We start from the raw sequence: 13,504 nt of genomic DNA, 5'->3' as shown, positions 1-13,504 counted from the left end.
AAGTGGGGTCTTGAGGCACCTCCGTGCCCGGGATTCCCCCTTCTGCCACCACTTCCAGTTCTGCCGCTGGCTGGTCCCACCCCCCCACCCCCAGTTTTGGCACAGGGGCCCAAAAAGGTTCACTGCCACTGCTGTAGTGTTTTCCTGTAATTAAATTATTTGTTCAAGCCACCTAAGGAGTCATGGGGAGCAAGAATAAAATTGCTGATAACAGTGTGTATTTTATATCCATACTCAAAATAATGAGAAATTTCCTTTCCAGCCACCTTCAAGAAACAGACGAGAACGTGCTGAATTGAGGCCAGACTTCTTTGACTCTGCAGCTATCATTGAGGATGATTCAGTAAGATTTTGCTTGGTATTTTTCACCACTTTGAGCTGCAAACAAATCTCCAGTAATTAACTCTCCCTCAATCATCTTTTGTAGGGATTTGGAATGCCGATGTTCTGAAGTCTGGTGAAGACACTATACAAATGTGGAACTCTGTTCTTTAGAGCTCAAGGCCTATATACTGTGATAGCTTATATGAAAACCACATTTTTGATGTGATTTGGTTTGATTTTTAACCAAATGATTACGGTCATTTCCTTTTGGCAATGACAGAGAAGAGGAGCTTCTTAATGAAACAAGGAATATTGACCAATCAGTCACCTCAGAAAGGCTGACCTGCAAATCATTTGTTTCCCTGTTCTTGGCAGTCCTAATACACGTTCTTTTTTCTGGACAGGGAGAAGCTTTTAAATTAAAACAGTTTAAAAAACACTGTTCTACACCTTTTCAGAGAGCATTGAATGAAAACAAAACTTTTTAACTTTATTTTTCTGCTGTACAACTCAAAATGTTTTAACATTTGCCTTTTTATGTTTTAGAAGCTAGCCATTTTTATTAAATTTATGCCTGCCAGCCATTGACCAGCAGTGATGCTATCATCAGGCCATCCTGGCTGGAGAAGTGTTGTTAAACACACTGGATGTGACTAGCAGTATGGTACGCTTCTAGATCTTCTCTGACCATTGAGAGCGAAACACTCATACAAAAGAGGTTGGAAGTCAGATGTGTGCATCTCTGCCAAAAAGTCAGATTCTGAAAAGAAAAAAACCCAGATTTTATACTTCTGAGAAGATTTATTTTTATTTATAATAGGGCATAAAATAAGAGATGTCCATGAAGCCACTTTTCCAACAGATGCTGTGTAACATTCATTTTATATAGCACTAGGGAACACACAAACAGCACATTTTCTATTGGTACTTGTTCTGTGCATTTTTAGCAACTTATACCAGCAAATAAACTATTCTCAGTAAAATAAACCAGTGGTTCTACAGTACTCTATCTGCTGTTTCTACTACCTATTACATGCCCTGTCAGATCTGCAGTACAAAAGCAGTGACTTTCCCATGGAGCACACAACACAGGGTGGGGGTGGGGAACAGGAATCTCACTCTTGCATTTTTGAAGCAATTTTAACTGTACCATAGAGAAGTGTCTAACTTTCCATGCCGTTAATACCCTTTGTGCTATTTTTGTAAATTAATTTTGCCAGTTAGATTTACTGTATGTGCTGCATAGAAACTTGTGCTTAGATGGTGACGTTCTTAAGCTTACAATGGAATACAGCTACATTCTCAGTGTTAACTGTGCATTATTAAGAGTAATTATTAAATCATTTTTCTTTTTAAGAAAGGCAGAATAGTCCAAAAATATTCAGTTAACTCGTTGTTCTAAGAGATTTTTACTGTCTTAATGATCTGGACTTTCATCTGCTTAGATTTTATGATTCTTCCTAGTAGCTGCTAATGGTGTGAAAAGAACTGATCCCACCACCTCCTAATGTTGAGCACAGCTCCTATTGATGAGACCATCCATGAAAATGAGATCATACTATTTTTTTTTCTGAAGACTGAATCTTAGTGTGTTTGAAAGCAGATCTAAATTGACCCAAATGTAATACATCTACTTCAGAAAAATATTTTACAGCATTTGCAAAATAACTTATATTCTCCCTTTTTAAAATACATTTTAATTAATTCAAGATGTACCTAATGCTTCCATTTTGGGAGACAAGGACAAAAAGCAAAACAAATTATGCTACTTTCATTTAGTAGTTGGGATATTTTCACCTAAAAATTGTACAGTTCTCAAATTGTGTTGCCAAAAAATATTAGACCTAATAATTCAGCCATTCCTTTAAGATACAGCTATCTAGGAATTTAAAGTTGCTAAGTCACTGGGTTGTTGCTTCAGGACAAAGTGTAAGTTCTCTCAAAAAAAGTGGCCCGGTAATGGGCACAGTAGCAATTCAATTTTGTGTTCAGAGTGGCATGACTGCTTCTGACTTCGAGTCCACCACAGGCAAACCTTGTGCTCCACAGCCCCTCGTATGGAGAAATGAATTTTCATTCATCATAATAGACTTGTGTAAACTAAAAGCTGTTTACAGACAAGTTACTTTCAGTGGGTTTCCACTTCAGTTTGCAGTCAATAGGTTTTTTTAATGTGTCTCCTTGGTTGGTTTTACTAGTAATTCTGTAAATTGTACATTTACAATATGAGGTTTTTTCCTTTTGTACAATTTAAAACTGATGCTTCACTTTTCCTTTAATAAACTCCTCAAAATGACATGTGCAGTGGAGTCCTTTCCACAAAAGCATTTGTAAATGAGTGCTTTCTGTTTTGTTTTTTCCCCCTAAATATTTTCATTTAGTGAAGCTCAAAAAGCCACATTCATTTCACTCTTCTTGTCTTGTTGCTAGCCCAGCATTTGGGGCAAAGCAGACATTGAGGTTTTTGTTTTTGTTTTCTTAAGGAATTATTATTTTGGATTTTTGCAAGAGCTAGTAAATGTTTCAGCGTGGTGGTGGTTGTTTTACCATGAGTTTAAACAGCTGCACTCTAGCTGTGATACCTGGAATGTTCAAGTAAATAACAGTTCAAAATGTGTGGATTTGAAGTCAGGGCTGGAACTGTGGCCTATAATCTCTTTACAAAATTTTACAGAATCTAACGTGGCCCACAGATTGCACTAACAGTGAAAAGACTGCAAGTGTCCTACCAAAACTTTCCAATATTCAATACAGTTGTGCCCTGCTTAACAATTGCCTCGCTTAACGAGGAAATCGCTTTACGGTGAGGTTTTTGCGATCGCAAAAGCAGTCGCAAAACAGTGTTTTAAATTGGGTTTCTTCGCTTTGCGATGATCGGTTCCCTGCTTCAGGAACTGATTCTTCACAAAATGATGTTTTTTGAACAGCTGATCGGCAGCTTCAAAATGGCCCCCTGCTATTTTCTAGGGACGGATTCCTCGCTTTACAGGCACCGAAAATGGCCGTCGTATGGAGGATCTTCGCAAAACGAGCAGGTATTCAGCCCATTGGAACGTATTAACTGGGTTTTAATGCGTTTCAATGGGCTTTTCGTTTCGTTTGACGATGTTTTTGCTCTACAGCGATTTCGCTGGAACAAATTAACGTCGTCAAGCGAGGCACCACTGTAGCTCCTTTTAATTTCTTTGCCAGTATTGTCCTACTGCTTAGGACTCTCTCGACACTGCTTTGGTTTGGTTTGGTTTGGTCTGGTTTGGTTTGTCAAAATAGCATTCCAAAAACTATGAAACCATGAATATCAAATTCATTATAAAATTGTTAAATAAATTATTGGGAGACTGCTAGAATCCCAGTGTACTAACAGCTAATCATGGTATCTTGAGGAGGTAATATGCTGACATTAAGATTTGTGTGACACCTTTACTTGACTTGTAGAAGAACAGAATTCAGACAACCACTTAGCTGAAAATAGCCAGAAATTTGACTTGCTTTCAAAGTCCATCACTCTCTTTGATCAAGGTGATGATGTGAAAATGGTCCTTTTATTAGGTGTGGGGAAAAGAGCATCCTTAAAGGATGGACATGTTTTTTCCACTACTCCAGAACTGCTGATTTGGCCTTCAGAAACATGGGGCAAAATTCTGTTGGTGTAACTTTAATCAGGCAACAAAAACATTTAAACTTATGGAAAGTTTCCTGCCTCCCACTTCATGTTCTAAGGTTCCCTAGGGCAGTGGTCACCAACCTTGGGCCTCCAGATGTTCTTGGACTTCAACTCCCAGAAATCCTGACCAGCAGAGGTGGTGGTGAAGGCATCTGGGAGTTGTAGTCCAAGAACATCTGGATGCCCAAGGTTGGGGACCACTGCCCTAGGGCTCCCTTTTGCCTTGGGAAAGCCTTTAATAATAACAAACCACCACTGGTTCACTGCCACCATGATCAGGACTGTCACTGGCAACCTGGCAGTGATTTTTATTATTATTATTAAAGGCTCACCTGCATCCCAAGGCTCTCAAAGGCTTCCCCAGGGGAAAAGGGAGCCCTTGGGAACCTCAGAACCTAAAGTGGTGATGGATGGGATAGGAAACTTTCCATGTGTTTACATTAAATGTTTCTAGGACCTAACCCAGGTTATGCCAGCATAAAGTTATGCAATGGGATTTTTGCCCATAGTAACTTCCTTCTCTGTTTCTCTAGATATGTTACTTCGTAGCATCTTTTCTGATGATGTAGCTCCTATTTTCTAAAACATCTGAGAATTACTTTGTTGAGGTGGCTGTATGAGATCCCTTGCTGACTTTGGTCTCCTTGGATAGTTGTTGCCTTCTAGGTAGGTAGGTCCCAGACGTTGTGCAGCAGACTCATTAGACAATTAAATGTATGAGTCACAATCAGTAGCTCTACATAAAGTAATGTATCTTGTTTTAAATTCTGTCAGAATGAAAAGGCTTCCCTGAATTAGGGAGCAGCTGCTTTAATTTTAGACAAAAGGGACATCTGCTCAACTGGTTAGAGGAACAAACATTGCACAATGGCACTGTTTCTATTAGTTCAATGCCAGCAGTGTTTGTTGACTTAAACACAAATGATGGTACTCTGCAGTTTTGATGAAAAATGTGAAACATAGTGATTGCCAAAGTGGGGAAAAACCTCTGATTTTTTTTTAGCCTTGTCAAACCCAAGATCAAATAATGGTAGTTTAATCAATAAGTGTTCAGTTCTTTTTCATGGTCCTTTAACTAAGAACCTAAATGTTAACATGATGTTCAGACATTAATACAATTTGCCTTTAATGTGAACAATTTTAGTACAGTTCACATTAAATATTCAGTATGTTGAATGCTACACTCAAGCACTGTGATCTCTTTCCAAAGGAGCTAACATTTTTAATAAGACATAGAAATAAGCAGAATGAGTTCTGTTAGCAAGGAAAAATGTGCTGCTTATAGGCTTAAGAGGGCTTACATGTTCTGCTATCCCTTGATACTCAGACATTTTTGCTTGGCACAAGTATAACTGGGTTGAAGGACCCTACCAGTTGCAGTTGTCGTCTGCAATACTTGGTGGTATTATCTGCCTCCAGCTGCAGGTCGTACTCAAAACTGTTTCAATACATATGAATAGTACAAATATTCTGGCAGGGGGCTTGTACGGCTTAGTTTTCTTTTGTGTCTATTAAAATGATCATTCATTTGATATTCAATAATAATTGTGTGCCATCAAGTCAGTCCTGATTTATGGTAATCCTTTTCAGGATTTTCCAGGTGGAGAAGTGGTTTCATTCTCTTCATCTGGGCACATCCTGGGACTGTGCAGCTTGCCCAAGGCCACACAAGCTGGCTTTTCTGGGATGCACAGCCCTCTTGAACTCCCAACCTCTGGCTCTGTAGCCGTTTACCTAAAACACTGTTATTAGTGTTCTTTTAATATCACAACCAGAGGAAAAATACTGTAAATCTACAAAGCAGAAATATGCTGGCTCGTGGACATGTTTCTGACCTCAACTCTATGTGGCTATGAATCCATGCTTTTCTTGTTTCTAATTTGCTTTTGGAAAATTTCCATCATCCTTAATCATGTCAGGTATGTATCTCCACCTGTTTTGTCTGGTTAGTAACCTATTCCTTACTAACACACATTGTGTATTAACTGCTGCCTAAATGCCATCTCTCACCAGTTAGTGCAGTTATAAAACGAGAATGCTTAGGGCTATAAAATAACCATTTGTATGGCTCTTCTCTAAAGTATTTATACTGGAAATTTCTTGTATATTTTCTAACACAGAAGAATTTTGGAACAAATTAAGTCACTATAATAAACAGTAATTAATTTTTTTTCAAATTATGTTTTCATACTCTGTATTAACTACTTGTTCTTCCTTTTTCCTGAACTAAATTATAAAACTGGATTTCTTTTCTGCCTCATTTTGACTAGACTCATTACTGCTACTAATAAATCAATAGGTTCATCATGTACTGTTAAAATTGGAACAGGTAGTCTTGGTCCAATTTTAATGCATTTTCTTGTTTGGATTAGACCAGTGGTCCCCAACCTTTTCCCAGCCGCAGAGCAATTGGGGAGAGTGGCACGCTCGTGGGGGTGGAACACACTTGCACGTGGTGGCGCTTGGGGGGGGGAGATCTGTGTCCATGGCCTCCACGGACTGCTGCCTGATTGCGGACCGGGGGTTGGGGACCCCTGCATTAGACAATGGGCGGGAGGGTCAGGGTTTTTTCTAGACACACATACGCACACACGCACACACACACACCGAATAATTTCATGCTTTGTTGGTTCATGGGGAGAGCTTCATGATTCGTCCACTTTGATGGATCACGAAGCAGGACAAATTGCCAAAATGCAGATTTGTCCCCATCTCTAGTTTGCATATATGTGCCAATCTGCTTGGCAGGTGGTAAACATGGTCATACTTGAAGCAGACATGTTGAAGGTAGAAATGCTAGTTAGTCATAATTTACTTAAATACCTACCCTTTTCCCCTGAAAACAAGACCTAACTTGAAAATAAGCCCTAGTATGATTTTTCTGAATGATCTTAATATAAACTCTACTCCAAAAATAAGCTCCAATTAAGTGAAACCCCGCTCTCCACCATTGTGCAGCAACCAGAAGACGATAACATGACTGTAAAATAAAGCATCCCTGAAAATAAGCCCTAATGATTTTTTTGGAGCAAAAATTAATATAATACCCTCTCTTCTTTTTGGAGAAACACAGTATTTCTAGTAAATCAACAATGTGTGACTATATCTAGATTAAACCCAGTTGTTTATGCTGTCCCATGATAATTTATCAATATGTATGAATACATTAGTTTTCAAACTACAGTCACAGCCAACTGTGATTCTTGCTAATGTTTATAAGTTTGCCTATGGTTCCTCTTAAAAAAGCAGACTTTTTTGCTTTTTACATGTTTCTTTTTGATAGGCTTGCTAATTCACTTGCAGTACTGACACTAAATTGGAATTCATCTAATAAAAATAACTTCAAAACCCTGCTCAGACTAAAACAACCTTGTAAAGATTAAAACAATACCTCAATTGTTCTGTTGCATACTGTACCACAATTATTTTATAAACAAGATATGATATGATGTATAAAATGTTTGCCTTACCATTCATAGTTTATAATGAATTATAATTTATAGTTCCAAAGGTGATGAGGGTGAAGCTTTTGAAGGACAGTTCTGGGCAGCAGTAGTAGTGGAAAGTGAAATTATTGGAGGAGCCTTCATAGAAAATGGCAGTGACATTCAAGTTACATTTTGGAAGAAAGCAATGGTAAACTATTTCTGAGTATTTCTACCTCAAAAACCCTATACAGAAATGGCCAAGAATGAAGCATGAGGCAGTGCTGGAAGATGAGACTGCCAGGTGAGAAGGTGCTCAATCAGCTGTTGAGGAAGAGCCAAGAATAAAAGCAGTGTCACTAATGAAGTAAATGAATTAAAGAAAATATCTTCTGTTGTTCATATGCACAGAAACAAATGAAAAATAAGATGCTGCATGACATGTATAATTGTAACATAGAATGTGAGAAGTATAAATCAAGGCAAACTTGAAGATTTAAACAAAGAAATGGAGCTTTTAATTTAGAGATTTGCATATTTTTGGTGTTAACTGATGCAGGCATCCTTCAGTCTCGAGAGACTGTAATGTGCTCTGAATGTTTTGGAACAATGTCTGGTGTGACTGAAAAGGCCAATACGAGAGTGACAATCCCTTCCACACTGAAGACAAATACAATCTGTCAGCCATCCTCACAACATGCCGAGCCAACGTAGACGTCGCTTGTCCTCGGTAGAGAACATTTCTGTTGAGGTCATGACATCTTGTGAAACCCAGGTATCCAGCTAGAAAGAGAGGACTTACCTCCCAGGCCCAGCCTCACCATCCTTTTCACCCTCATGGAGATAGCTTTCCCAGAAATCACCAGCAGCCATGTCTTGCCCCTTGTACTCACCAGGCCATCTAAGCAGCACTACCATCAACTAAAGTCCTACTCATCTGCCCATCATAAGAAGATCTCACAGCTGGCTAGACATCATCTTTGACTCATTTGTCTTCCTTGATTTCTGTATCCCTATGTCCTATCCTTCATGGGATCAACTACTTCGTTCAACCATGGAGATTTCATATGGTTACTGTGCCCCTCACTTAGTGAGGCACCTGCTTTGTTTCCAAGTACCTGAAGGACACCCACTTTCACACATTGATCAAGCCACCTCACTTCTTCATGTAAACATGCTTGACATATGGCTATCTTAAGCATTTACAGACATCCAAAACAATTGTCCAAGTAGCCATAGAAAACCAACCACCATGTACTACATGAAGAAACAGTGATATGTGCTGTTTGATATACTCACATTGCTCCCGTGGGATTGTGCATCCAGAAACACGTCGTTATAGTGGCTGTCCTTCCCAGAAGTGCAGAAAATGTACTGGCAAATGTTTTAAGTCATTCATCCTCCTCAATGAACAACTGAGAATTTTATCAGGAAGTATTTTTCCCCTTAATAGCTAATGGGGTGTTCTGAACATATATTTGTCTCAAGGCAGAACATGAGATGTCCTTTCTTTTTCAGCAAACTGGGAGCTGACTACCGCTCTGAGTGATGAGTTTCTGGTGCCATGATCTCAAAGATGTCTGTTCCTGTTCATCGTCCATCTTAAGAACAACCATGCCCAAGCAATTCTAGTGGCTCCATGGTAGCCTCAGCAACCCTGGTTCTTAGCCCATCACAAGCTCTCCCATAATTAATGCCTGGGCCTTCCTTGCCATCTACTGGTGGTGGATTTTCTTGCCTGAAGTGCTCAACTATGAATGTTCTGGACAATCCATAGAGGTGCAGAAACCTGTTTTTGTGAGTTCACAGATGACCAGTAGAAGAACTACAGTTGCCACAGGTAACCTTTTGGACTTGCATTTCAGCTTATTTAGCACAGTGGTCCCCAACCTTGGGCCTCCAGATGTTATTGGACTACAGCTCCCAGAAGCCTTCACCACCACCTCTGCTGGCCAGGATTTCTGGGAGTTGAAGTCCAAGAACATCTGGAGGCCCAAGGTTGGAGACCACTGATTTAGCACACCTCATGTTCAAGGCAAAAAAAATGCACGCAAAAATTTCAAAAATGTTTTCAAAACAGGTCACAGAAATTCAACTTCTAAAATACCTGTACTGGATTTTACTGTGTGGAGATATAAGGTTACATATTTTCTGCAGTTTCAGATTATTCGCATCCACTTATTTTGTTTTATTTGTTATATCCCACACGACTCTGGGCAGCTAACAGCAGTTAAAAACACAACTACCCATCCCCACCTACAAAGACATAAAAGAGAATCAGAAAACATTCATAACCCAGGATATCCAAAAAGACCTGGATAGCAAATCAAAATGAATAATCAGTTCATGGGTCTACAAGGGCTACTTATGTAGCCTAATAAGAATCAAATGTTTCCAACCACCATGGAGGTAATCTCCATCAAACACATACTCCGCAGCAACAAAACAGAACCTCCTTCACCAACAGTATAATGCCCTAGAAATCATAGGGAGAAGAATCTTGTCAGACCTCCAATAAGCAAAAACATCTTGTAGACAGGTTTATCCAGATTAGTATTTGCACTGAACAATTCTGAAACTTGTGGTGAATTATACTATTGATGATCTCTCTCTTGCAGCCCCTATATCTGCATGATAATTTTACCTATTCACCAAAATAATATCCCCACGGAGAAATTTTGTCCGAAATAATCTAAATTTAATTTTGTGTACTGTATGGCTTCTATTATGCTATTTCAGGTTTATGAAGTCTGATGTTCTGTCTTTACAAAGTATCAGATTTACAAATCTTGCAACTTTTACATGAACACGACAGGGATATACTCATAGTCCTGCATCCCTTCTTGAATGTTATCCACTGAAATTACCCATATATTTCAAAATGTCTGAATCAACAGGCATCTGGAGTACATTCATTTCCCCATATTCTTCTATCCTTTCACTTCCAGCAAATTCAAAGTGGAATGTTGGCATGCTTCTTCCAAGGGTTAGATTGTCTTTTGCTGGCTAATACTTCTAAATCACGGCAAATACGAAGTCGAGTAGAAGATGGCTGAATTATGTCATCCACAAAACCTGTTAAACAAATTTTAAAATCATTTATTTCCACTAGAGACAAGTGTATCTATGCCACAAAATATTTAGTGTAGATTGTCCATACTAAAATTTGCAGAAGTAAAACTATTTGTCACAGCAATCCTAAGTAACAGGCAGGAGAATCCACAATAGAATTCTTTTAACATCCAAAGATCTGTTGGTTTATGGTTGATCATTTTTAAAACAACATTTTTCATTAACCTCTAATTGGAACAAACAGAAGAGAATCAACAGTTTGGAAGCATAACAGGGAAATGAAGAATCCCACAGGTCTATGGCCTTTCCAAAATGTCAAATTTTGTGCTGAACACCTATGTAACTGAACATAGGTTAATGTTGGCAGCAGAGCATTCCATCACTGCACTGAAAAGGCATCTGTCTGGAACCTCCCTCTGTGAAGAGTACCCAAAACCTCCTATTCAGTAAGTACAGGACTTCTGTTTAGACCATCAGTCTAAATATGAACAAATCTATACATGAAGGTAAGTGAAATATGGTATGTATAGAATATCTTGATCACTATGATTTGCTTTTGAAATACAAATGAACAGGAATATTGTTAATATTAAATCAAGCACCCTGAAATAAGAACATAGAAATGCTTGTCTTCAAAACCTTTTTAGAAATATTGCTGAATGCACTTGGAAGAATAACTGACTACAAAAGAGGGAGATTGAACAAATACGTAGTAGAAAGCAAGTGTTTTGTTTACGGAATGTAACCTGTTTTGTTAAGAACTTTGTATCTGATTTAGGGGCATTTGGTCTGGAACTAGAAGGATTTTGAACTTTGTGGATGAAGCTGACACTCTCTTATGCTAGAACACCAAAGTAGGAAGCAAGATTCAAAATATAGCAGGCTGCAGGCTCCAGTACCCACCAGCCTCTGGCAAAAGCTGAGGAAGATCAGTTTGATGTTAAAATATCCTTGAAAGTGTTCCCTTTTGGAGAAAAAGATGTTTTATGCCCATCCTAGGCAAAAAAAGCTATTTTGATTATTGAGATTTGTTGTATTATTACCAGTTCTTTCAAGACCATGGGTAAAATGAAGTGTGTCCACAAAACGCTTTAAGGCTACACAACCCTTACCAGCATGTGCTGTGTTTTCTCATGGAACGCTGACCTTTCTATCAATAAACATCCTTCTTATTCTGACTGATATCTTGTTACCACCCAAAGATCCTAGGAAGGTTATGGAATGAAGTGTCCTTGTAGAGCAGTGGTTCTTAACCTTTGTTACTCGGATGCTTTTGAACTGCAACTCCCAGAAACCCCAGTCAGGACAGCTGGTGGTGAAGGCTTCTGGGAGTTGCAGTCCAAAACTTCTGAGTAACCCAAGGTTAAGAACCAGTGTTGTAGAGGTTTCACGACTTCCTCTACCACAGCAAAGCTCTTAACGTCAGGGGTGGGGGAGAGAAGTATCTTTTGATATCATTTGAAGACTACTTAATCCTGAGATGATAACAGTAACCATTGCTGTGGGCAAGAAGAGTGAATACATTTGCAATTAAGTTCAACTCCCTGCCACTACAAGGCAGGGACCACACGACTTGGTTCTTTGTGGCCAACCCAGGCCAAGCTCATTAACCACCAAGGTATATGCTAGACCACTCTTCGATTGCACATCAATAAGAAAAGGAAGCTGGCATGCAGCTAATTATTGTAAGGAATTAGAAGGAAACTGGGACTTGTAGACATACAAAGATGGAGTCTGTTAGGATTATTGTGTAGTTTGGATTTAAACCACTAAAATGTTATCATGAGATTGTTCCAAGTTTGCTCTGCCTAGCACCAAGGAGCAAGGTTTGAGGAGGAGACCAAACACCACATTCCTCTTGATTGGGATGAGATATGACACCTGCAAGATCTCATGTCAAATAGGGGTGGTAAACTGTGTTATGCCCTCATGATCCTAATTGGTTGACAGCTTGGAAGTGTCAGAAAGAAGGTGGTCCAGAGTCATGTAGAAAAAAGACAAGTTACTTACCTGTAACCATGGTTCTTCAAGTGGTCATTCTGTGAATTCACACAAAAGGGTTAATCCAGCGGCAACGTCGGTCCTCTCGGAACATTCTTGAGCTTTAAGAGAAAAGTAACAAGTGTAAGGCTGCCTGTAGTGCGCATGCTCTGCTTGCCCAAGCCTCAGTTCCATTTATCCACCACAGGTACCCGAGCATGAGGTAGATACCAACAGTGACAGATAGTGGGGAGGCCGGGCGGGATTGTGTGAATTCACAGAATGACCACTTGAAGAACCATGGCTACAGGTAACCTGTCTTTCTTCATCGTGGTCTTCTGTGAATGCACACAAAAGGGTGGTTAGCAAGCTTACTCATCGGACGGTGAGCTGTTACTGGAGTATAGACGTCAGCACTGCTCTCCCAAAACTTGTCTCCTTATTGGCCCTGAGGTCTAGTCTATAGTGAGTGATGAACGTTGAGACATTAGACCAAGTGGCAGCTCTGCATATGTCAGGTACATCAATGCCACGGAGTAGGGCAGTAGAAGAAGCCATGGCTCTGGTTGAGTGAGCCCTTAGTCTTTCAGGCAGAGACTTATGTTGGAGTTCATAGGCAAGGGAGATCGTGGAAACAAGCCACCTGGAGAGTGTAGAACGTGCTGCAGGTAAACCTTTTTTGTGTCCAAAATAGCACAGAAAAAGCCTGTTGGAGGCTCGAAAGTCCTTAGTCCTGGAGACATAAAAGGCTAAAGCCCTCCGGACATCAAGAGTGTGGAGCATACGCTCAGTGTCATTAGCAGGTTCAGGAAACAAAGTAGGGAGAGATAACGGTTGACTGAGATGAAAGTCGAAAACAACCTTGGGGAGGAAGGAAACATCTGGATACAACTGAACTTTTTCCTTGAAAAACTGCAGAAACGGCTGGTCAGAGTGAAGGGCCGCAAGCTCGCTTACTCTTCCAGCAGACATGATAGCCACTAAAAACAAAGCCTTGAGAGATAGAAGTTTAAGGTCGCAGGTAGCCATAGGCTCGAAG

The 13,504-nt window shown here is 39.7% G+C and overlaps 2 protein-coding genes across 7 annotated transcripts in view; one reads left to right on the top strand and one right to left on the bottom strand.

Moving 5' to 3' along the window:
- STAG1 (STAG1 cohesin complex component) overlaps positions 1-2,620 on the top strand; it is a 249,125-nt gene extending 246,505 nt beyond the window's left edge. For all 5 annotated transcript variants that reach the window (XM_072995831.2, XM_072995830.2, XM_078389310.1 and 2 more), the window contains 2 exons: positions 263-343; positions 428-2,620. In XM_072995831.2, coding sequence (XP_072851932.1) covers positions 263-343; positions 428-451 — 105 coding nt within the window. In that variant the 3' untranslated portion in view covers positions 452-2,620. The remainder of the gene's footprint in view (positions 1-262; positions 344-427) is intronic.
- Positions 2,621-9,517: 6,897 nt separating this feature from the next.
- The window catches only part of PCCB (propionyl-CoA carboxylase subunit beta), a 41,509-nt gene continuing 37,522 nt past the window's right edge, over positions 9,518-13,504 (bottom strand). The window contains exon 15 of one of the 2 annotated variants that reach the window (XM_020787369.3): positions 9,518-10,488. In XM_020787369.3, coding sequence (XP_020643028.3) covers positions 10,367-10,488 — 122 coding nt within the window. In that variant the 3' untranslated portion in view covers positions 9,518-10,366. The remainder of the gene's footprint in view (positions 10,489-13,504) is intronic. The other variant, XM_078389311.1, reaches the window with a different exon arrangement.

This window comes from Pogona vitticeps, chromosome 3, assembly GCF_051106095.1.
Source record: "Pogona vitticeps strain Pit_001003342236 chromosome 3, PviZW2.1, whole genome shotgun sequence".
Classification (NCBI taxonomy): domain Eukaryota; kingdom Metazoa; phylum Chordata; class Lepidosauria; order Squamata; family Agamidae; genus Pogona; species Pogona vitticeps.
Note: the sequence above shows the minus strand (reverse complement) of the source record. Positions and strands in the feature narration are given on the sequence as shown.